Source organism: Hippopotamus amphibius, chromosome 1, assembly GCF_030028045.1.
Source record: "Hippopotamus amphibius kiboko isolate mHipAmp2 chromosome 1, mHipAmp2.hap2, whole genome shotgun sequence".
NCBI classification, from domain to species: Eukaryota; Metazoa; Chordata; class Mammalia; order Artiodactyla; family Hippopotamidae; genus Hippopotamus; species Hippopotamus amphibius.
The window spans coordinates 177,106,910-177,132,933 of record NC_080186.1 but is presented as its reverse complement, the minus strand read 5'-3'; the positions used below and the strand labels follow the sequence as shown (position 1 = coordinate 177,132,933).

At 37.9% G+C, this 26,024-nt stretch overlaps 1 protein-coding gene across 2 annotated transcripts; it reads right to left on the bottom strand.

Annotated features, from left to right (window-relative positions):
• Positions 1 to 669: 669 nt before the first annotated feature.
• Positions 670 to 15,212, bottom strand: LOX (lysyl oxidase). Of its 2 annotated transcripts, XM_057736719.1 has the most exons (7): positions 14,176 to 15,212; positions 13,718 to 13,826; positions 12,577 to 12,714; positions 11,191 to 11,347; positions 7,856 to 7,951; positions 7,397 to 7,512; positions 670 to 4,281 (listed from the first exon to the last, which is right to left on the bottom strand). In XM_057736719.1, exons 1-7 carry the CDS (start codon positions 14,810 to 14,812, stop codon positions 4,275 to 4,277), a joined length of 1,260 nt encoding a protein of 419 aa, XP_057592702.1. In that variant the 5' UTR covers positions 14,813 to 15,212; the 3' UTR covers positions 670 to 4,274. The 2 variants fall into 2 exon arrangements, with proteins under 2 accessions (XP_057592702.1, XP_057592709.1); XM_057736726.1 differs by lacking the exon at positions 670 to 4,281 and having other exon boundaries at positions 7,393 to 7,512.
• Between the last annotated feature and the right edge of the window lie 10,812 nt (positions 15,213 to 26,024).

The window sequence follows — 26,024 nt, the reverse complement described above, 5'->3', positions numbered from 1 at the left end:
GCGTTGCGGACCCTCGGTATGTTTCTCACTCCCTCCCATCTGCCACAGCTCCGCCGCTTCACCCTCTTTGAGCCCTCGTAGATGCCTCCCTACCGGCTATGTCGGGCTCCCCGCAGCCCTTTCTGGTGTCCGAGGCCGTCTGCTGGTGTTCAGCTGGTTCTCTGTGAGAATGACTGAGTCCTTCCGTGCATTCCCAATGCATCTGTGGAGAGGGATGCACTCCACGTCTCTCTGCTTCGCCGCCATCTTTCGAGGTCTCCTGGTACCATTTAAATAAGGATTACTATGACAGCAATGTTTCTCTTCATGTAAATAATTTGTATCTTGAGCTGGATGTGCCCTGTGGGTGTGTATATGCTCATGTATATTCCTAAGAAATGCTAATTAAGACAGAGGGCTGTTATTCTTACAATGCCTGCCCTACATCCTTGGAAGTGGTTCGTAATGATGACAAAAGTTAGAGTCTGTCCATGTATGATAGTTTCTTTTTAAAACATCAGCTAGATTTTTATCCATCGTAGACAAGTTTCAAGTCGTGAGCTTATTAAACAATTAGCTAATACAAAAGGCAATTAAGCAAAACCACCAACCATACATGTGGCTTTAAGATCTTAATTTAAAGTGAAATTCATATCATTTATTTCTATGTAACAACAAATGACCACTCTAGACACTTGAAATCATTTATTCAAGGTATTTTTACATTATCTTGCAATCATAGTATAGGCATATAATAAAAGAATGTGAGAGTGTAAAGAAGAATATAAAGCCAGTGTCTGGGCATTTAAAATAAGAGCTCTTCAAAAACGTTAAAAATGTTTTACAACTAGAATTCCTGAAAATTTGGGAGAAACTAAAACTTCATTAAGGACATTACAATACCAAATCACATGTTACTTAGTTCATAGCAAGCAGTTATATATTAAATGTTTATATCCTGTGAGCTAAGACAATACATTTTACATTCAAGTTGAAATAATTCAGCACCATTTTGGTTAGAAGGATAAATGAAATGCTTTAAGTGTTCAAAAGTGGCCCAGGACTTTGGTAGCTGGGAATGAAATACAGCTATTGATTGAATATATTGATTGTGAATATGAATTCTAAACATAAAAAAATATAGAAAAGGGTAATTTTTACTTATCAGTTATCCTGTTAGTATCAAAACAAGTTATCTTTAAAACAAAATAATTCTGACCAGAAACTCAGTACTTTAACACAATTTGGTAAAGATAAATTCTTAGCACCATGATAATTTTAGTGAACTCATTTCCTCTACAGTCTGAATATTGGGAAAGTTTATGAGTGTGATTATCTCCTATGAGGTCAAGGAGAAAAAAAAATTGTTGGCAATTATTAAAAGTAATGCCTGGTGAATAACTAGATGATAGCAATTGTGAATAAAATCATTATGTAAAAATATAAAGATTTCCTGGAAATAGGCAAGTTATGTTTGCATGTTATGGTACTGTTGTGAGACTGAATCCTAGCCTCAAAAGTCGACATCCTTAATCCAGACTGTGGTCTGAATAATTATGAGGCCACTAACATGGCACGTGGAAGACTCACTGTTATCTTCCCATTTAGGCCATTTTTTCACAGTCCTTATTAGTTTAAAAACCAGTCTCTTTTCAATACTCCACATTCTTTGTATCATTTCTACTTCCTATTTAAAAGATTTTTTCATTTAGAGTTTGTTAAGACTGGATTATGTTTTGTATTTTATTAATGGATAAATTTTACCAGCTAATCATTATCTGTGAGTCTTGGTGGTTATTCAGAGAAGAAATCCCTTGAGGTTCAAAAATATTGAGTGTTAAATCAATACTTGTGAGTTATTTGGGAGTGTTTAGGGGTGGTTGGGGGTGGGGAGGGATATTTATATAAGGAATAAGTGAGAATCCTTAGCCTCTTAATTGAACCTTTTTTTTCCCCAAATCAACGAAATAGTATATGTTATATTTAAAAGGCAGGCATTTCAGGGATTGGAAACATAGTTTTAATTATTAGTAACATATACATGCATGTATCTATTGATTTTTAACTTATTTTTTAATAAAATATGGTCATGGAAAACAATAGGGCTTAAAATAGAAATTTTTATAGACATGTACTTATGATGTTAAAAATGAAATAAGCTGAACCTAATAGGTAATAATGACATTTTGAATACTTATTGAGGTTAGGGACAATCTTTTTCATATCCCAGTGCCTAGCATGTGAGTACCTAGTGTATATTAGGCCCTCAAATGATGATGGATGTACAGGCAGATGGAAGGCCCGTGGAATGATACTAAATACATCTTCTCATATGTATCCAAAGGCCATGATATTAGCTAGTTTTTAGTATGGGGTAAGACTCTTAATGAAATAATAGATCTTAAATCTGTAGATGCCAGTCTGGCTCAGTATTAATACTGACAGTAGTTTTGTTTTTAAAAAAGCAAGTATATTAAAATATCTCTATTAGAAAAGATTACATTTTAAAAGGATCATTCTACAATCTTAAAACTAAAAGCAATTTAAGGCAAAGAGGTACATCAAAGAAGCTATTCCATAGCTCAGATACTAGCTCAATGGAAGTTCTGGGTCTCTATCCAGCTGTCTGTGTTGCCTCTTGGTAAGTGTGCCCGGGCAGATGAGGATCCTGTGGCCCGCTCTGTCCACCCCTGATGACTGTCCATCTCTAGCCCCTCTTGCCGTGCTAGGCACTCGTTGAGTGCAGAATGGTTATTTGTAGTTGGTGTTGACTTTACAACTCTATGACATATAATACAGGGATGCCAACTCACTTTTAAATTCTACCTAATGTGTCCTGGCACTGGAAATACCTTGCTTGAGATCTTAATACTGGTTAAGGGAGGAAAACTTCTGCTTAAGCACTGCTAACTTAAAAGTGTAATTTTGATTTCTTCCTGCACCTTTTGAATCTCAGAAAAAGAGAAATTCTCCAAATTCTGTTGTGGCACATGGTTTCACAGTTTAAAAGAAAATCACAGCTGTCTCATTATGCAACACAATCCTTGGTTCTGCAGAAAGTTGTTTTGTTTTGTTTTTTTCTCCTTATTCACCAACATCTCTATGTAATGCTATGTGCTTTGCTAATTTATATTATATTTCAGACACACACAAAAAAACATGCATGACTGATTCCTGGATGACCTAGGATAATGTTCTTGTATCCATATACATTATGTCATCTATTTGGGATAATTTAAAAATTTTTAGTCTTATTCTTTTTAAAGCTGATCATTTTAAAAATGTAGAAAAGTTGAAAATCCTAAGCTGTTTTTTCATTACTATTTCTAAGTATTTTAGAGACAGTTGTGGTTTGGGGGACTTGTTTGTATGATTTTCATGGCAGCAAGGAAAACTTTTTGGCTAATAGTTTAATATACTTAAAAGCATACTATCTCTGTATCACATCTATCATCAGAATGACTTCCCACTGACACAGCTGTCCTAAGTATAGCAGTCCCCAGAACAATACTTTTAAGAATGCCACTTAAAAGGTCCCTGCCTGTAGGAAAACTAAAGAATAGAGGGGAGCATCAACAAATGTCAGACAGGAGTGGGGCAGCGCAATTAATTAATTTGGTCCAAAACAAAAGCTGACTTAAGTCAGAATGAAATTTTACACTTGACAGAAAGAAAGGAGTTTACCTACTAATTTTAAAATGTAAACATAAATTTTATATAGGGATGTAACTATCTGAATACATATATTGCCATTTCTCTGCTATATAGTAATATTTCTTGACACCAATGGTAACGTGTTTGTTCCTTCCTCAGCACCAAATGTGTCCATATCTATTTAAACAGTAGGACCCTCATTTCTAAAGTTGTCTATGCTAGGACATATATGTCAGTTATTATTATGGTTCACTAAAGTTTCAGAACTTTAGAAAATTCTCAGCTTAAAATAATTTTGACTCATTCATTGAAATTTTTTTTTCCTTTTGCACTATAATTTCAGAAGGAGCATAAGAAATTTGGATTTCTTTGAAAAAGCCAAGTGTGCAGTTACAGAATTGAAACACTGTGTTAATTCACAAAGTAATGTGAATAATAATATAAAAAATTTCCCAAATAATGCCGATTTAAATGTTCAAACTCCAGTTATGTGCTTTGTTACAAAACAGTCCAAACAAAAATTCCTTTGTTGTTTTCTGTTCTCTCTTTCAAAATACATAAATCCTACTGAAGTTTATCTATTTTTTCCCACTTCAGAACACCAGGCACTGATTTATCCATTGGAAGTTTTGGCTTGCTTTCTAATACCTAGATTAAGAAAACAAAATAAGATAAGTTATTAACCTGACAATACTCTGAATGAGTATAGCAGACAAATTTAAAGTCACTTTATATATATATATATATATGTATGTATACACACACACACACACTTATGTATTTATGTATATAGCAATTTCCCTCCACTGAAGCAAGTCACCTTCTGAAATTATCCATTAATACATTATTTTAACATTGATTTGAAGAAAGTGACTATGTCAATAGAAGATAGTGCATGCCAGATACCTACAAGCTTGATGCTTAGAGTTAAAAGAAACACCCTCTGAAATAGTGAATAGTAAAGCAGGATTTATAGGACCAGCAGCCCTGGCCAGGTGAGTTCACTCCATGCAGCAAATGTGGCATGTCCACCAAGAAGCAGGTTCATGAGCTCTGCACTGTCTTGCATTAGTCCTTTCCCAGCATGATTCTGGATGTAGAATGTTACATTAATAGACCAAGACTGGGTCAAAGCCAATAAATGAAATATTTTATTTATATTGTGATCATCGATCCCCCATGTAAATGAAATAAGAATCACTTAGTCCAAATCATAAAGCATCAGTTTTCAAATGTGATTTCTGTGAAAAAAGAACTTAATCATGGTATCTTAGAGCTTAGAGCCGCAGAGTCATCTGATTCATACGCTGGGTTTACAACAAGGAAAATGAGGGAGAGAAGACACATCAAAGGCACACACTTTCTTACTGGGTGGTTTTTCACACTACTAGAATGCTCTCAAATATTTGATTAGCATGAGAAACAATCAGTGAACTAAGAGATGATGTGTCTAAAAAGTTAAAAAAGTACAATAATGTTAACAAGGGAATCACACACACACTGCTGCTTATGGAGCCACGGACTGACCACATGGCTTTAGGCAAGATACACACCTTGCTCAAGAAACTTCAAAGACTCCCCATGGCCACCAGGATGAAGTTCAAACTTTTTAGCTTGCTCTTCAGTGCTCGCTTTGATCTGGTCCCAACTTTTCCATACTTTTTGCACATGAAACTTATACCTTAGCCAGACTAGACTTGCTTTTCCAAACATGCCCTGCAATTTCTTCTTGCCATGCAGTTGCAGGTGTTGTTGACTCCTCCCAGCATGCCCTTCCTTAACAGTCTCCACTGCAGTCCTCCTCAGCCCTCAAGGCCCAAATCAAATGCTGTCCTAAAGCCGCTCCTAAATCTCAGCCAGAGAAAATCTCTCCTTCCTCTGAACTCTAATCCCTACCAAAGGAGGTGGAGGTGAAAGTCCAAATGTAAGAGGTGAGCACCATTCTCCTGAAGGTGTGGGTTTCTTTCTCAAGTCAAGGTTTCTGTACTTATCCCATTATTTTCCACTCGTAGAGAAGTATGGGTTTGTTATTTTATTATAAATCACTGCCTGTGGGTCCTTTCACTTTTTCATGTTTTCATCTGATCAATACTGCTTAGTAAAATTTTACATCAACCACTTATAGTCAGTGATAACTGGCTAAAAAAAAAAAGAGAAAGAAACTATGCTGGAACAAAATAATTTTTATTTGTTCTAAATATCTGGCAATATCCAATTCAATGGATTCTACTGATGACAAGCAAGACACCTTCTATAGAATAATAGAATCACCACTCCAGACCTTTTCCTCATGGGAGGGCAGCAGTTGTACCTGAGAGTCACTTAGCTCATTGTAGCAGAGGTCCCCCTGTTTCGACTGCATTTTATTTCATACCCACCATGGAGTTTTCATATTGTATCAAAATGAAAGTGCCAATGAATAAATAATGAGTAAATAAATTAAGGAATTATAAAAATTAAGAGAAATTAATCCACATATTTTAAATTATTTTATTTTAAGTTACACTCCTCTTCTGGGGATTTTCAGTTATACTGTGATCAGCTCCACACAATAGGGGCCATAAACTCAGCCAGGTTTTCTGTATTTCAGGCATGTTCGGAAGAATATATCTGATAAAATTTCGTTGCTACATCTGTGCTGTCATAGACGACATCTGTCTCTAATGCTATGATGACACTTAAAAAGCACAGGCTTTGCTCCTCTATGGAAATAAGGTGAATGTAGCCCAACACAGTGCATGGCTGTGTGAATGGAGCATGGGCTGCTTTACGCTCCACCTTCCCCCTGGCTAGGAGCCCCAGCAGTGGGCAAAATATGCACAACTAGATAGATTTATCTGGAGTTCGGAAAGCCCACAAACTACAGGTTCATCTGCAGCAACCATTGTTCTGGTTTGTGCAGCAGGGAGAAATTTCTATTAAAGTTTCTGGTGTAGCTGTGTTAGAAACCTTTCTGCATGATCCAGAGGCAGTGACTGGTGCCTCTCTCACATCACAGCAAAGCTTGCATGTGTTCAGTATCACTGTACTGGTGTTCTTATTCTTGGGAAGGTATCACTCACAGGTGGCATATGTACTTAGAATCTATAACCTAGCATCACTAGAGCAGGCAGTGCTTAAGCGGTCAGGGTGGGACAGAGACAAGAAGGCAAAACTACCCAATTTTCTTTAATTACTCTCATCAAAGCACATAATATTTATGTGCTGGGATTCCTTCTAAGATTTCATTCAAAGAAGGGTTTCAGTACTAGGAAAATTATGAAGGCACCTCCACACAGCCCTCCTTTTGCAGGGTATTTCCCTGTTACTTGTGCTTGTAGAATTCATACTTTAAGACAGTCACTTTCAAAGTGTACTTTGAGGAACTCCTGGAATTTCTTCAGGGCTCCTTCATGGACTATGGGGAAGAGGCAGGAAACCTAACTCTTTGGGCTCCCACAAGGTCACCCACACTGCATATTGCATGTTTTACAGATTCAGCTGCCACACAGGCTTTGAGGGTAAACAATGTGTTCTGTGTCTTATCTTTAAAACTAAGTTTTAGGGTGATAAAAACCTGAGTACATCCCTTCCTCCATTCTCTAGCATTATCAAAAAAAGATCGGCTCTAGTTATGTGATAGTGTAGACTCTCTACCATTTTCAACCTTTGGTCTATTTTACAAGGAAGCTGCAGTAGTAGTGAAAACAAACATGCATAATGCCTATCAATAAGCTAAACCGTACTGTCAAGAGAATTACTTAGCTAGGCAAATAGGACTCACGGTGAAATTGTGCAGCCCGAGGCATATGCGTGATGTCCCGTGTAGCGAATTTCACAGCGGACGACATTGTTGGAATAGTCCGACTCAGGCACAAGGTAGCTGGGGTTCACACTGACCTAGGCAACACAAACATCATCTATGTTTCAGATTTTATCAGCAGTGTTCACTGGTTAATTTCTTCCTATTTCCACAGGGCTAGAACAGAGGCAACGAGCAGGGAAAGGGTGTAAGTTAGAGACGTGTTTCATCTCTGGAGAAGTTATCAGAGGAGGCTGTATATTTTCCCCTAAAGTTCTTTCAAGTAAGAATTTTTAAAATATATCTAGGTTGGCTTAGAAATAGTTCTACAAGATGTATAACTGCTTGCAGGACAATGATTATTCAACACTGGAATCCAGAGAAGAGGCCCACTGAGTTGCAATTGAAATAAATTATGGGTACATATTCAAAGGTCTCTACCTTTAGAATGTAGTTTCCAGGTTTTACATCTGTAATATCAATCCATTGGCAGTCTATGTCTGCATTATAGGTATCATAGCAGCCGGGACTCAACCCCTGAAACAGATAAAATTCAAAAATGAAAAAAGATGGTATATGGTTAGTGTGCCAAAGAATATGCTTATTATTTGCAAATTAAATTTTAAGTTAGTACTTACAAGAGTTTGACATAAAACTATACTTATATTGCATCTCCTTTGAGAAGTATATATTACTCAGCCTTATAGCACCTCCAGCTAAAAAAAATACAGGACTAATATAAGTAGTAGTACATCTCGCTTCTTAAAAGTGTCATAAATCGCTAGTGATAAATACAATCTTAAGTGACAAAATAGGCCTCCACCAGAATTCTTGAATATTCCTAGTTCAGGAATAAAGGCCATGTAATAATCAGCTTAGCTCAAATGTCTTGTTATCAGTGGAACTCTCTCCAATTTCTCTTCCTGGAAATTACCTTCCTATACTCCGAATGCCCAAGATACTCAGTTTGTGTATAGATTTTACGGTACTTATCCTTCTCTCCTCTGTGTTAACATCATACTATATAAGAATATACCTAACTAGCGATTGTAAGCTCCCCAAGGACAGAGTGTGTATTAAATTTTGCAATAGTTAACAGTTATGAAGTAGGTATTATGTGCCAGGATCAATTTTAAACATGTTAAATATATAAATTTAATTGTCACAGCTACATGAGGCAGGAGGTAGTATTAACACATTTTACAGATGAAGAAACTAAAGCACTAAAAAGGTCAAATAGCTCACTCAAGAATATACAGCTAGTTAAATGGCTGAGCTGGTTTTGAGTTTAGGCTTTTGGGGCCCAGGGTCCCTGTTTGTAACCACCACACTAGATTCTTTTTCACATCATCACTGAATATTTTGTTGTATTAAAGGGATGAGTGCCACATCAACTCTACTTGCTAAGATATTCACTTCAATAAGTAAATGAGTGCCTTCTACAGGCTGAGAAGAGAAAAACACCACTAAGATATGCTCCTTGCTCTCTAGAAAGTTATAGTCTGGAGAAATTTGCTCAAATTGGAGTCCATAGGTATATTCTTGATTCCATAGGTTCTTCATCAGAAGTTTTAACTGTTGTATTTTCCTTCTAATACTAATCAAAGTAAATTAAAAAGCATAGGCTAGAATCATTTAAACTCAATACTGTGATTTAATTTCAGCACCCAAAATTGTTGAGTGCTTAAAATCACCTTGGTCACCAGAGATGGCAGAATCATCTAAAGTGTGCTGGTTTCCTGTTGACTGATTTGGGAAGAATGGGGCAGAACTGTGCTTTCATACAGCACACAATAGTATAGACAGGCCAAACTCAAAAAAGTACCTGTGCCACAGCAGTGAGAACATTTTCCCACTTTGGTCCATACCAACTTGTGATCACTTGTTAACTTTATGTTGAATAGTAAATATGTTATGAAGAATTTTCAGTTTCTGATTTCCAGCACACAGTTCTGATTCTGGCACACAATATATACTCAATAAGTGTTAGCTATTATTGTTGCTGCTACTACTACTGCTATGACCTTCATGGCACTGTAAGGGAGTCATTGGATTAGATACTATTTAAGACTGGTTTAAATAATTCTGCAAAACTTATCTTACCTTAAAGTGAACAAAAGAGCTTTAAAGAATGCTGAAATTGGCACTCTACCTTACTCAGGTGGCAGAATTTAAGTAAGCTTTGATTATTTGAACTGGCAAACAAGGAGTTTTTCAGGGAGTAAGCAAACAAGCATTTCCTGTATTCAAACTTTAAAAACTTTTTAAAAATGTAGAACCTTAGCCAAGGCTGTATAAATTAACTATTTAGCAAAACATAACTGTTTGTTACATGAATTAATGAGGTTAATGTAACTTTCTAGTTTCGTATATGTTTAATATGTAAATTTGTTACCTAAGAACTTATATGAAAGTATAAATATAAAGAAGTTACATCTAGTAGTATATTTGCGTATGTTTAAAAACATTATAATGCAATTAATCTAAGTCAACACTGGGACTGTGTGAGAATTTTTTTTTTTTCCCTTTCAATGAAGCCCATGTTCAAGAAACACCAGTCTAGTGAAAAACACAAATGCATTAATCATTTGTAGTGTAAGACCTAGTGACTAATGGTTAATTTGGACATAACTGGCAGATAATTAACAAGAAAACTACCACATAAAATGAAGCAGGGTCACCCCCCCAAGGAATTGGGGGACTCTCATGTTATAAATACCTATAATCTTAAGTTCAAATATTTCAGCAGTAAGCTGTCCAGAGTGCCTCTTTTTCTAAATGAAGAGAATAAACTCTAGGTCCCCTGCACAGGTGGGTACTGTGGGACTTGGAGATCACTGAGTGAAAAGGGAATCTCTATACATATGTAGGTGTAATGTGTGGTAAAAAGTAAGTGCTGCCCCATGGCGAGAGGAATTGAACACTTTCCCCCTCCAATTGCTATGATGTTCTAAGCTCAAAGAAAGAAACAACAGTAACATTTAGGTCACCAGAAAGCCACAGCCCTGGAATTTGCTTCCCAAGATGCCAGCTGCAGATCCTTTTGTGCCCTGAGTTATGTACATTCACTGCTCCCTGCCAAGATTTCCGCTGGAGTAAAATTATAATGTCCTTTTACAAATTAGGGTTTCTTATGGAAATACTGGCACAGCTTTTAACTGACACACATTTTCCCATTATAAGACATACAAACTGCTTAGGACAGCACTATTTTTAAAAATCCATCCAAAGGACATCTGACATCAATTATACTGTAAGTTTAAATATATATGCATGGAAAAAGAAACAGTGTCCTTCTTCTCTTCTTCGCATGATTAAAACAGACATTTTTAAAGGTGCTTTTTAAGAAACATATTTTCTGTCCTTTTGCTAACCCCAATCACCATTCTGTTTTTAGCTTAGTAGGTCCAGGGAGGAATAGTTTTGCAGGTGACAAAACAGAGATATCTTTTCTACAATTACTTACCAATCAAGTTATAGAATAGAGAATGAGTGCAGAAACTGGAAACAATTCCAATATTTTCAGGTAATAAACTACTGCTTTTCACTGTGGAACATAACAAGTATACACATAGACTTTCTGTGATGATGAACTACTTTAAAAGTAATTTGGATCATCAAGCCATCACTTTCGTTTTCCCAGTAATTATTACTTTCTGGACTAGATGACCCTCTAAATAAAATAGGTTTTTTAAAAGACAGGCAGGAGGAAAGAAAATAGAAGACTGTTTTCTCGCTGAAGCCTGTAGGTTCCTAATTCCAGGTTGCCATCCTACCTGTGTGTGTGCAGTACATGCAAATCGCCTATGGTAGCCGTAGTCACAGGATGTGTCCTCAAGACAGAAACTCGCTTTGTGGCCTTCAGCCACTCTCCTCTGGGTGCTGGCATCAAGCAGGTCATAGTGGCTGAATTCATCCATGCTGTGGTAATGTCTAATGTCCCACACAACACAGAGACAGTGGTCAGTAACATACAGAGAAAGCAATGAGGATTCAAGATGACTTCCCCACTGTTTCCCACTTTTGTTTTCACATCAAAATTGAGATCAAGTTGATTTTCTTAAAGCTAGATTCATGTTAGATTTTTTTTTTCCAGGACAAAAATCTATCAAAGTTGTAAGACTCTAACTTTGCTACTAGGAAAAAAAGACTGAGTATTTGGCTTTTCTATTTCACCCTGTTTTATCTTTGAATATTAAACAGAGATAGATAGGAAATTATCTTTGTTTAAGAGAAACTTGCCATATGTTCTCTAATATATCTCCTTTGGCTGCCACTACTGATGTGTTATTCCAAAAAAGAAGACCATTTGTCTTTTGGGAGGTTTCTGTGAAATTTTTAAAAATTGTGTTTTCACACAATTTTTAAAATCCTTGCTGAAATGCAAAGGAGAAATAAATGCATGTTTTATCCACAATTATTTAACTAGTTTAAACTTTTATTTAGAAATAATTCTATTTTATCAGCAAATTAGGTGCTCATGTCTTTTTCTCATTTCATTAAAGTGAAGATGCTGAGCTGTTCATCGTCTCACATAAGGAAAGAACAAGAAGAAACGGCTTTAACTATAGAAAGTTTAAGGGCACAAAACAGGAGTTCCTGGCAATAAACACCTAGGGAAGTTACCAAGTCAAACTATAGAATTACCTTATGTGAAAATATTTAAATTTAGGATGAAACAAGCAACTACCTTGAGTTTGATACAGGTCTCTCAAAAGACTGAGGTAGGCCCTTCTCAGTTCATGGAGTAAATCATCTACATCTTTCTTTGAGAATGGTATCTGAATCCTTTTCATAATGTGTGATCTTTATTTATTGCTATGAAATGCTAACTAACTGTAGATGATCTTGACTGTGATAGGCTTTTATGGAACTCTTACCTGTAGTATATTGGGATAAAATTCTAGTGAAGCAAACTGCTGTATCCTATCCACAGTTTTAGTAAGTTGGGCTCAGAGTTTCCAATTTAAAAGATAAGAGGATACAGTAGTTGATCTAATATCTTAAAGATAGAGTTCCTTGATTATGTCAAATTACATAGAGAGAAATTCTAAATGTAAATAACAGCAGTTTTCTCCCTTTGTGTAAGGATTTGTCATTATCAAGAGTCACCTGTAAATTGAAAAAGTGACTCAGAAGTACCAAGAGGCCCATCTACTTACTGGTGACAACTGTGCCATTCCCAGGAATATCTCGGTCGACTTGGTAAGAAATCTGATGTCCCTTGGTTTTTCACTCTTTGGGGAAATCTTAGCAGCACCCTGTGATCATAATCTCTGACATCTGCCCTGTATGCTGTGCTGTGATTTGGAAAAAGAAACATTATTTTCAGAGAATATTAACTAAATACAAAACTACAAGCAAAACCTTTCCATTTTATAATGGTCACTACCCTCTTCCCCCAACTAGGCTATCAGTTTCAAGAGACCAGGACATTTTGCATCCTTTTTTTTCTTAAACAGTTAACTAAGATGTAAAGTGGGGAAATAACTCTAAAAGAGTATACCCAGATTAGATAAAAAATTTAGTAACTATCTTTAAAACAATGGCATTACCATAGTAATATCATAGGGAATGCAATGGTGTGTGATGCAAGACTCTAGAATGAAAATGATGAGCTTGGATGTCTTCTCTTCTTTAGCCAGACAGTTATAAAGGAAGTGGAAGAAATTTACAAAATAAGTAAACATTACTCTGTTTTTTTCTTGTTTTGTGTGAATATATATTCAAATACTATTGATGACCTTATTTTACATTTAAAAGAATTTTTATGCATCTTATCAAAACATCTTTTGCTCCCTCTGCTGGTTTCCCAGCAGCAAGCTTAGAGAATTCCATTCCCAAAATCGCTAAGATTTTATTTTAGGACTAATGCAAAAACAAAGCCCTTGCTCATGCTGTTATTCTGGATGAAGTAATACCAAAACAACTAAGTTAATTGTGGCTTCAAACAAAAGAAGAAAACTATGACACCCAGTGAGGGAAGCCATACTGGCAAAGTGGCCCCCAGTCTTTTAAAGGGGTATTAACAAGCTCTTCCATTACAGTATTTTTTCCACGTTATAGTACCCTCTCTAGGATAAGGGTTTGCTTCATCTCCCTGACGTGTGCCACAGTGTGAAAGTCAGCATCCACAGAAATCTTCAAAAATTTAACTCTCCATCCAGGTCAGCATGCCCAGGAGAACACGTTCCACTTCCCAACTCTTGTCTGCACGGAACAAGAGTGGTCAGAACCAGGCACCTGAGCAGCACCCCCGGAAGCAAGACGGGGGAGTTGGGCCGAGGAGATCCCAGCTGGTACCTGGCCAAGCAGTTTTCCTCCGCAGCGCATCTCAGGTTGTACATGGACATCTTTTGCACGTACGTGGACGCCTGGATGTAGTAGGGGTCGGGCACCAGGTCCGGAAGACCTAAAGGTCAGCAGGCAATGGGCAAAGCAGTGAGACAACTCAGCGGCCCCCACCCTGGCTCGGGTCCCTCCGTGTCCCTTACTCCTCACCCTTCACCCATCCGGACTGCGGTGTTGGGCTGCGGCTAGCAGAAGAATGGGGACGCCCAGGGCTGCAAAGTAAAGCAGAAAGGAAGCAGGAGGGGCCAGGCGCGTGGTTTGCACCAGATTCCAGGGCTGCCTCTGCAGGCGCAGGGGGAGGGATGGGATCTGCATGGGCTAAGGCCTGCCGCGCCCAGGCAGCCACGTCGGGGAGCCACAGAGTTGGGGAAAGGGTGAGCGGGTGTTTCCAGCGACGTGGTGGGGCTTACCATACTGGAAGTAGCCGGTGCCATAACCGGGCCGGTACCTGCTCCCGGACCTGGGCCTTTCGTACGTGTCGTAGTAGTTGTAATAGGGGTTGTCGTCGGTGTACTTGTAGGGGTTGTACGGGTCGTCGCCCACCATGCCGTCGACGTCCACGCGGTTGGGCGGCCGCAGGTTACTGAGCGCCGGGAGCTCTCCTGGCGCCGTCTGGTTACCTGCGTGCGAGGCCTCAGCGTCGCGGGCCCCAGACGTCGAGTAGCCAGCTTGGAACCAGTGGCGGGCAGCGGGCCTGGGGCGGCCAGCTGCGGCTCCAGAGGCACCGGCCGTCCGCGCCCGCGCCGCCGCGGTGCGGTTGTTGCGGAGCAGCAGGATTGGCGTGCGCAGCTGCGGGGTGGTGGCGTTGGCGGCGCCTGGGGCGGTGGCGCCCGGCTCCCGTCGGCGCTGTGGCTGGTACTGCGAGCCCAGGCTTAGCAGGCTGAACACCTGCCCGTTGTTCTCCCATTGGATCCTCTGGCGCCAGGCGCCTGGAGCCGCCGGCTGCTCGCGAGCGGGCTGCTGGCGGCCGGCGGCCGGCGGGGCGCAGCGCACGAGTGCGCAGAGCTGCAGCGGCCCGAGCAGGAGTGCGGTCCAGGCAAAGCGCATCGCTCCCCTTGCTGGATTGTCCTCGATCCGGGAGGACGTAGCTCAGAGAAAAAAAAAAACAAAAAACAACAAAAAACAAAAAACAAAAAAAACGGGGCTCAAATCACGTGAGGGAGAGAGAAATCTTCAACCAAGGAGGCGGGCTGGGCGCGCGGGTATCTCAGTCTCCACCAAGCAGTGCCAAGGGTGGGCTACAGACCCTCTCCAGTAAAGGCGGCTGCTGGGACGTGGCACTCGCCTCTCTCCTCTTTCTCAGTCCCTCTGGAAGGCGACGGGGAGCGGCGTGGCGGCCCCGGCTAACGGGCAGTGTCTGGAGTGAAGGAAGGAGGAGAGATTTTAAACTTTCTGGCACATTTGCAAAGTTACACAAGCCGTTCTGGCCCGGCCGCCCCTCCGCTATTTGTTCACGTAATGTGATTGGAAACGTGCAAGGCGGACAGCTCCTTGCCTATGCCCCTCCCTCCCCTCCCCGTCTTGTCCTCCTCCCCCCAGACACGTTGCACAGGGAGCGTTAAGGGGAAAGAACAAAACGGAACACACATCCTGAGACACACTCGGCTTAATCTGGGGCGAACATGCAGGAATTTCAAAAGACTCAGACAGGCAAAGGCAGCCAGGCCATGGGGCGACGCCAAAATATGCACGAAGAAAAATGCTATTAGGTCACCAGCCCTGGAGAGGCGGGAAGTCGGGAGGTGGGGAGAGTGCTGGGGGCGAGAGTCGGGGAGAGGGGGATGGGGTGGGCGGAGGAAAGATTGTGACTAACTCATCCATAAGGAGTTAACCAGGCAAATTTCCCAATGCACACTCCTCGCTTTTATGGGAAGCGCCCTCAGCAAATAAACCCCAAGATATCAAATTTTGTTTTTCTGTGTGTAGGTAATATGAGAAATGGGTTACAAATTTATTTCCTACAGTGAATATTTTAATAACCAAAAGTAAGATTTTACAGGGAACAAAGCCAGCTAACGCTGAAGTGATGAATAAACCTGTCTCTTTCAAAATGCCGGCTTAATTTGTACTTTGAGTGGAAGTGAAGAACCAGCTTTCATTTCCACAGTGTCTATCAGGAAGTTTCAGTAAAGGGGGCTAGAGCAAGTCTGCCTCATAGAGCACTCAGAAGGCAGTTTCAAGTAAGCATTTCATCTGATTTTTTTTTCTCTTTATATGTCTAATAAGGAGGTTTGACTTAGGATTAAAAAAAAAACACAACCATTTGTTAAATGTTGAAAAGTCAGTAAAGAAGCCTGTGGTGTTTGATTGATCTTCCAAGCGAAACAAAGGGGTCGCTGAAGAAAGAACCTTGGATTTCAGATTTTGGTAAAGAGAAGGGAACAGGAGTGGCCAGAGGAGAATGAGTAGGAGGATGTGGGAAGAAGGTAGGTAATGCTGACTGGAAAGAGATGCTTTATGGACCAGTTATTCACATGCCACTCAGGGTTTGGGCAGTGCTGGAAGCATTTCAAAGAAAAAAAATATACATATATTTAACAGCTTGGTTTAAAACTAGACTCAGAACCAGGTTTTATTAACCTTTTAATTGGACTCATCATTGATTGGGCCATTGTCTAGATATACTTCAATGTTCACCTATCACTGTTGGTCTCTGTATCTTGATGTTTAACCACCATAGTTTGGTTGTGTTGTGGACCACTGCTGATCTGACTGCCCAACACCCATTTCACTTTTTTTCTGGTCAGAACAACTGTATTTTTCTTTTGGAAACTTCCCCTACCCAGTTGCATGGTGGGACTGACTGAGCACTCATGAGACTTCTCCCACTTCAGGCGGTGGTCGTGAGATTCAAGCATGGCTAATCAGACCATCTCCCTACAATTCACATCTTGAGCAGAAGTACACAAAGGTCAGAAATGTTGGAGCTCGCTCTCCCCACTAGTAAAGAAAATTTCTGTGAGTTCTCACTACACAGATTCCCCTTAAGCTGTTTTAGGCCAGTACCTTTGAAGACCTGGTTCTTCAGCTTTTCCTTCCATTTTTCCACTGCATTCCTTTATGGCTTAATGTGGTCGTTTGAGAATCAGTTTCTGTCGTTTGACACTCAAGAACCCTGATGGACACTAAGGCGAGCGTTATCTGGTTCTCTCAGGTGGTCAGATCTTATGATTCTGAATCCAAGTTGATGCATTTGGTTGTTAACTGAGTCAAGTTAGATTTGCTTTGCCCATGACCACACACTATCCTTGATCACAAATGGGTGTCAGGTGGAATCTTACCGGTGGATTGCCAAATCTCTTACTTAAATGATGAAGATAAAAATTCAAGTGCAAATCCCATGGATGGCAGGTCAGCAGTGCTGGCCCTCTGTATGAATTTCAGAGACATCGCTAGCTATCATTTTATAGACTTGCTGCAGAACTTAAACTACTCAATTTCCCAAACCCACTAAGAGAAGGAGTAAAAAGAAGAAGCAGGTGTATATAATTTGGATGGATGGGCCAAATTATAGGAGAAGCAGGAAGGGAGAGAGTGTAATTATCTCTCATCAGAAAAATGCTCTGTATTCATCCATGAAGAGCTCATTCCCGAGAAAGAGAAGCCCACATCTGTGAGGGCTTGACCACACGTTGCTGAGGGAAGACCTCTGCTATGGAGTTCAGACTGTCAGAGTGGCAGACCAGAGTGTCCTTTAATGGGAGGGTAGAAAATTTTTCCTGGATCTTGGATAAAATACTCTTGCTTCCAATCCTGGTGTTTACATAAAAAAGCTGTGTATCTTTGGACAGCTGACTTACTTTCCCTGGCTCTTAGTTATACGTAGGATTCAAGGATTAAATCAAACCCTTTCTAAAGTATTTTCCTTGTTTTAAAATCACTGATTTTTGTGAATATCCAAGTAATTCCACTTACTTTAAATTCATTCACTATAATGTTTCATTATGATTATTAATATTTAATTGAATAACTCCTTTAGTTGGACTTTAAAGCTTTGGATGTATTTTATGTGTGAGAGTGTGCAGACTGCCATTTTCCCTTTTTACATATTTCCCATCAGAAATTCAATATACATTTGTTTTACAAATATTTCTTGAATACAGTTGTACTGTGAAGTGTAGTATATACCAGAATGGTGATTCACACAGCTGAGCACTCAGTGACTGTCAATTGGTTAACTCATTATCAAAATTTATGGCTGAATGAAGTTCAACATTTTTTTCAAATTTGCTCCAATAGACTTAAAAATTTCTTGTCAGAATAAAATAACTAGAATAGTAATATGTGCACTATTTATTTTCTTTTAAACACACACAGTACTACTTTAGGGGGGAAAACACATTACCCTTTGTTATACTTCCTAATAAGATGCTTAGTTGGTTTTCTTTCTCTTCCACTTTCTCTAAACTCTCTCTACATTATGAGTCAGCCAGCTGAAAACAAATGTGGCTAGCACATGGGGGGCAATTGAAAGTGTTTGCAAACTCTACAAGAGACAGTCTAGCCACACATGGTGCCTTCTGTTCAGTGACAAAACTGTTATTCACAAAATTGGAGAAGCTACAGTTCCTTCTACTCAACACTGAAATAATCATTAATAATGACAATAATAACTGCAGCTACATCAAGATACCTTTGCTTTTAACTTTAGTAAGATCCATAGCTGATTCCACTTTGACCCTGAGACCTTCTTCTGTGGACAATTCTACAATATATAGCATAAGAGATGGAACGATGCTGTTTTTTTCAAGGTTCTAGAATATTGATATCAAGAATTTAAACTGAAAATGTCTGCCCCATTGATTAAGAAGTGAAAGTTGTTATAAGGCTGTTCTGATATTTATAAACTGTATTCATATATGTGGGATAACTCATGTAAATGGAAAGTAGAGTTACACAGAAAGGCAGAATACTAAGGACTCTGGGTTGAGCACAGATTCTTTAGTTTGGGGCTCAGGAAGCTCAGACAACTGTTGTTCATTGGTGGACTAATGCTCACATGCGCTTTGATGCCATGTTCTTTGAAAACATCACAGAGAATAAAATCAGCAAAGAAAATGGGAAGTTGGAGATGTGTAAGGGAGAAATGATTGTGAAAAGAGGTAGATATGATATCCAACACAAGGGAAATGAATTGAGAGGTGAATGGAGACACTAAGCCCATTTTTTGAAGGTAATTTAGAAAGGAGTAGAACATGAGCCAAAAGTCGTTGAACCAGAAATCTTCTTACTTGGTGTAAAATGGAGGAGAAGAGTACGTTAGTTTTGAAGTTAACAATGTGCTTGTGTTCTCTTCACCTTATTCTTGTCTTCTGCCACATACCACTTCCAGGTACTTGCCCAAATATAAAAAGTAGACAGTTGGTACACACTTGTCTCTGTGTCAAGGCTGAAATGAAAAAAAAAAAAATCTGTAAACAGACTGAGTAGAAGAATTCCAGAAATAATGAATTTTAAATATATCTTGTTTGGTTTCCCTTGGGCCACCTAGGGAATGGAAAAGTGGAGCTTAACCCTGGGGAATGGAAAAGTATTTTTTTCTAGTGTCGTTAATGCATATTCATATGTGATTAAGTAAATAATGTTGGTCACTATAACAAAATGGGAAGATGAGAAGGGGTGAAGCTATGATAGGAGAATGAGTCTTTAAAAATTCAGTTAATCAGAGTTCAAGGTAATTTTGTTATATTGACCACAAAAATAAGGGGTCAGCCTTATTATTGGCAAAGCTACCTACAAGTGAGGTCCAAGTGATTTGATTGGACATGATGGACTGTCCAATGATAAAGAGTCAACTGTTCATGCCATTAGGTGTACTAGGGGCATTCCTGTTTTTAATTGATACAATGAAGTGTGTCCTTTGGCCCATGTCCTGCCTTATTTGCTGCTTCTCAGCTCTTCCTGGTTTCAACGTCATTGCCTCAGAACCCTAAAAGTTATTTAATATAATCTGGATATGATCCTCTGAGATGATGGGATAGAGGTCAGGAGAACATTTATGCTTAACTAAGGTGTCTCCATCTTCTTGTCACATACTGTGATTGCAGTCCACCATCAGATTGTCTTCCCTCTGCTTTAACTTAACCCAAAGTGCACTGCCTTCATTTAGTGCCCAGGAGAACTAAGACCACAGATTACTAACAACCTAATGCAAATTATATGGAGTTTTATTTTTTCTCTCTCTCTTGTAAAACAGTAGTTCTCAGAACATTTGAGGGTGTTATGGATATCTGGAGTAGTGGCAGAGTGAAGAAAGATTTTGATGGGCCTCTAAAGGTGAAAACCTGTTTGTTAATCATTGCTCGAGATGAGCTTTGAGGATAATTGTTTTTTCACTTTCTGTTATTATTAGAATATTGCTTATTTTACCATCTCACTTCTTCTTGATTATATAGTGCCTTAAGCAAAGAAACAAAGACTTTTATGTAATGGCTCTTAAAGCTATAAGAGTCTTTTAAAGCAGGCCCAGTTAGTTATATAGTTAGTACATTGTTGTAAACATGGATTTCTTTGGCTTCTGTGTATTTTCTTTTCCTACTTTTCAGCTATTTCATGGATCACAGCTATCCCTCCCAGAAAGTGGCAGATAAAAAGAAAAATCGAAGCTCATAAAGTCTGTGGGAACTCTGTCTCCTATAGGTCACATAATGGCACTGAACAATTTGACCACTATTCTGGGCTACTTATGGAAACAAGACAGGCTTTTCTGCCAGTGATGTGTCTCATATACTTTATTCTCAACAGTCTAAATAAGTTTTTGCAGATAATTAGTGCAAGAGCCTATGATACAATGGCATATTTGAAAACATTAAGTGAATTGATTAAATGAAAATATTAAATGAAACTCTTAAATGAATGTATACAACCTCAAAATGATCTGTGACGAAGGAAGCTCTCATGCCCAAATATTGAGTTGAATACACAGGGCCTTTTCAAGCTTGCTAAATTGATTCTCAGTAGAGGAAGGAAATAATAAGGAAAGGAGCAGTAATAAGAAAAATAAGCAACTTAATCACTCTCTTTAAAGGACAATACCTGTCGTCGCCTTAATAGTAAGCATTTCTATTTCTTGTCATTTGCCATGTTCCTGGCACAGTGCAGAGTGCTTAAATGTATTACCTCACTTTATCCTCACAACGACCGTATGAGCTGGTTATTCATAATTTCAATTTATAGATAGAAAACAGAAGCTTAGATAAATTAAGCAACATGTTCAGTTAAAAATGGACAGAACTAGATCTTGAACCTCAGGTTTATCCTGTAATAAACACTATATTACTCTTGCCACATGAAGTAGAAAAAAAGGTAAGTATTAGTTTCTTTCATTTTCTTTCTTTGTTTTAATTATTGGAAAACTAGGCTTACTAACTCACCGAAGTTTACATAATAAGAAGATTGTGGCCAGGCCAATTAAATGAGTAGACTAGCAATGAATATTGAGCTAGTGCCTATGGGTAAATGGCTTTGAGATAAGTGTGACATGCAGGTTAACTGGGTGATGGAAACAGACAGTCCTTGGGTAACTATTACCTCTACTATTCACTAACAGGTAGTTCTTGGGTGAATTAACTATTCTGAGACTCAGGTTTCTCAACCTAAAATGAAGATAATAAGACTTATCTTGCAGGTTTGTTGTGAGGATGCAATGTTTGTAAGTATATGGCAGAGAATCTAGCTTATATTAGGCAGTAAGTAGATGATAACTGTTGTTACTGTTTGGTACTTGGGCATTACAATTTAAAAGTCAACAAGACTATTTGTATGTAAACAATCATGCAGAAAGGCATTTTCTCTAAACATGGAAAAAGGAACATTCTTTATTTAATTTTTAAAGTGCCTATTTTGTTACTTTGAGGCAGGAAGTTTCTTTAAAAAATAAATCAACTTTAGATATAATTTACGTAAAATAAGATGTATAATTTCAAGTACACAGTTTGATTAGTTTTAACAAATGTATATGCCTTTGTAATCAGCACCACAATCAAGATATAGATATTTCCGTGTTCCGTGAAGTTCCCATGAGCCCACCGCACCCCTGCCCCAAGAAACCACAGTTGTGATTTCTTTTCACCTAGATTATCTGCTCAAGGACTTCATATAAGTAAGAATTATACAGCAGATATCCTTTTGTGTCTGTTCTTTTGCTCAGCATGCCTGAGATTCATCCATGTTGTAGCTCAATCTGCAGTTCATTTTTCATAATGAGTAGTGTTTCATGCTATGGACATACCATACTTTGTTTGTTTGTTTTCCAGACGGGCTATTATGAATAAAGCTGCTATGAATATTCACCTACAAGTTATTTAAATGGATTTTTTTAAAATTTATTTTTGGTAAATACTTAGGGGTAGAATTGCTGCATCTTTAGTGTTAGGTATGTGTTTAATTTTATAAGAAGCTGTCAAATCTTTTTATAAGTAGTTGTATTATTTTACATTCACACCAGCTGCATACAGAGATTCCATTGTTCCGCATCCTTGCCAACTCCCTGATATTTCACTCTTTTTTCCATTTTAGCCATTGGGTGTGAAGTGGTATTTCATTGTTATTTTAATTTGCATTTCCTTAATGACTTATGATTTTGAGTGCTACTTCCATATGCTACTTTTTTGTGTGCTACACATTTGTGAAATATATATTGATATATATTGAATTTTTTGCCCAAATTTTTTTATTATGTTCTTATTAAGGTATACAAGTTTTTTTTAATACATTCTGGAAACAAGACTTACGTGAGACATATGTATTACAAATATTTTTTCCATCCATGGTCTTACCTTTCATTTTCTTGATGTCTTTTGAAGAACAGAAGTTTGTAATTTTGATAAAATCCAGATGATCAATTTATTTTCCTTTTGCATCCTATCTAGGAAATCTTTTTCTCACCCAAGTTGACAAGATTTTCTTCCATGTTTTCTTCTAGAAGCTTTATAATTTTAGCTTTATGTTTAGGTCTAGGCTCCATTTAAAAACACTTTTGGGTATAGTATGAGGCAGGAGTTGAGGTTTTTTTCACATAGATATCCAGTTGATTCAGCAAAATTTGTGTAAAAAGACTGTGTCTCTAAGACACCTCTTGGCACCTCTGTCAAAAATCAGTCTACCTTTATGTGCATATCTATTTCTGGACTTCCTATTCTTTTTTACTGACATGTTTATTCTCATGTCATTACCACACTGTCTTGATTATTATAGCTTTATAGGAAGTCTTGAAATCAGATAGTGAAAGTCCTCCAAAAATACTTTGACTGTTTTTGGTTCTTTGCATTTCCATATACATTTTAGAAATAGCCCAATTTCTACCCCCAAAACTGCTGGAATTCTGATTGAAGCTGTATTGAATCTATATATCAGTTTGGGGACATTTATACTTTAAAAATCCATGAACATGGTATACACTTCCAGTCCATGAACATGGTATACACTTGACTTATTCAGGTCTTTAATTTCTTTCAGCAGTGTTTTGTAATGTTCAGTGTAGAAACTTTATATCTCTCTTGTTAAAAAGTATTTTATGTATTTTGAGAGTATTATGATAAAAACATTTAAACTTAATTTTCTTGTTGTCTGTTGCTAATTTATAGAAACACAATTGATTTTTATGAATTAACTTTATATCCTCTTAAAAACTTTTTTTTAAATTAAGATTTAAGGAGGAAAATAATAAAAGACTGCAAAAGAAACTTGATGGATATAAATAAGAGAAGAAAAAAGAATGATTCTATATGACCACAAGGAATGATTGTGTATGAACAATTTTAAAAGGTAGGTAATAAAAAGATAGTACCATATCTGTTAACTATTGCTATATAACAAATCATCCCAAAACTGGTGCCATAAAATAATACACAGTGTTATTTCATACAGTCCTTTGAGTCAGATGAGTGGTTATTCTCTTTTCACCTGGACTCACTCATACAGATACACTCAACTGTACCTTTGTCTCAGAAACATATATATAGTTTATTCTATCTGTGAATGAATCAGTTTACTCAGGAAAACAATTTTGACTATAAAAAATCTGTTGAAATTCATTTCACATACTCACAATATTGGAAATAATCAGATACTACCAAAATTTTCACCTACTAATTAATATAAAATATTAATGCTTCTCAACTAATTATGATGAGTCATAAAAAATCAAAATCAGAAATCAAGATGAAAGTATAAAGTATTATATTTACTTATCAAATTTAACCCATTATAGAATCAATTAAAGAGTTGCATAAGAGGAATCAGGAGCAGTATTTGTATATATGAAAGTTTGTTTAATCACGGATAGAAAGGAAATAATTTTTAAATTAATGATAATAATCCATTAATGTATATGGCTAGTCCAATACTTTTAATATATAACATGTCCAAAACTGTTTATTTTTCTGCAGCAAATTTTTTTCTTTATCTTAGTAACCATAACCCCAGCTGGCTAGTCCAGAAACCTGGGGGTCATCCCTCAGGTTACCCTGTCCTTTATCCCAACATCCAGTCCGTTTTAAAATATGGTCCTTTGGACCTCTTTTAACATTTCTGCTTTTCCCCATCTCCATTTCAAACACTCTGGACAAAGTTACCAATTCTCTCTCTCTTAGGCAATAGCCTCCTCGCCAATTTCCCCACATTCACCCATGCCCAGCCTCACGTATTCCATACTGCAGCCAGGGTGATTATTTTTTACAAACACACATATGACCATGTCATTCCTGTTATCAAAACAACTTAGGAGAATTTCACTTCCCTTAGAGTAAAGTAGAAAATCCCTACTATGTCCTAATGGACTCTGCTCTTGCCAACTTCTGCAGGTTCATTGCCACCACCACCACCCCACAGCCCTATCTCCTTTACACTGCTACTATTCATTGCAGTTTCCAGACCAAACTGTCATACCCTCTCCCATCAGAGTCTTTTTTGCATGAATCATTATTTCCTCTACTCTTTAGCTAGCCAACTTCATCTCATTCTTCATGTCTCAGTGCAAATGTCACTTCTTTCTGGAGACTTTCCTTTAACCCCAAGACAAGGTCAACCTCTTTTTTGCACATACATTGTATACTGCACTTGTTTGTAAAACTAGCCTCACCTGTAATTATGTGTTCGATGCCTGTCTTCTCAATTGAACTATAGTTTCCATAAGGCTATAAACTTCATCAGTAATATATTCATCCAAATTGTTTATTTCCATCTGGAGGAATGACGACTTCCTTTATGTATTGTATGTGGACCAAATACAATATTTGTTCTCAATACATGTTAATAAGTAGTAATAATAAAAATACTTTGTCCTAACTTAGCATGGTTTCAACAAACATATATTACACTCCCAGAATCAGTGTGCCAAACGAAAAGTCACTTCAGCTGTCTCAGTATGGGAACTTAAGTATTTACTCACTTGGGAGAGAAATGGGCTTAATTTCACTAGAATAGCAGAGCGTCTGCTCCAGAGAGGTCTAGGGCTGAAGAAACAGGAACCTTAATCTCGCTAAAATGACAAGGTCTTGGCGGAGGTAAATGGGGAATCTTGCCCAATACTTGACCACACCAAACTGGCTTTAGTCAGGCCCTCACATTTCATGTACCAAAATCTACTCGTTTCTTGATTTTAAAAGGGTAAGGGTAACTTAATTGTAAACAAAGCAGTTTTATAGTAGACTAAATAGTTTTAGACTTATTCCATTTAAATTTTCACTTGTAAATTGAATAATTCACTTAGCTGAGTAGTTATTCACATTTTCTTAGGACTCTGGTTGTTTTATGTTGAGAATGGTGTTTGTGCATCTCAACAATGACTGCATGGTGAATTGTGAATGAGATGTGGAGAAGAAATACTTTAAGGTGATCTAACACTAAATTGCAAGGTTTATGTGGCAGAATGCATGCATGAACATTAAAATGGGGCTCTTAAAAATGCTGTGACTTGTTCTTGGAAATAACAGGGCCCCAGTTAAGAGCAGCTCTAGCTGCAATCCAAATGGTGATATTTTCATATGAGAAGTGCTAAATGATCATTTAGTGATCTTTCAAGCAAATCACAGAGGAAATTCACAAATTACTACAGCAGACTTCGCTTGTGTTGACACTTACGTACACAATCAAATAGGCTTTTCTCTAAGTGTCTCCATTAAAGGCTTTCTTTCACAAGAGAAAAATATCCCCTACAACTAGCTATAGGAATAAAGAATAAAGAAACAAAACTTACTGTTTTATTTATCAATACATTTTTACTATGGTATAACTGTGTACTAATAATCATGCTATATAA

Bases quoted from the DNA above. Each gene is read 5' to 3' on its own strand.
- LOX (XM_057736719.1), bottom strand. From the start codon at position 14,812: ATGCGCTTTGCCTGGACCGCACTCCTGCTCGGGCCGCTGCAGCTCTGC. The intron at 13,827-14,175 runs GTAAGCCCCACC...GCTGACCTTTAG, and splicing joins CACCGGCTACTTCCAGTATG to GTCTTCCGGACCTGGTGCCC. The intron at 11,348-12,576 runs GTAAGTAGATGG...GTGGGACATTAG, and splicing joins GAATGGCACAGTTGTCACCA to ACATTACCACAGCATGGATG.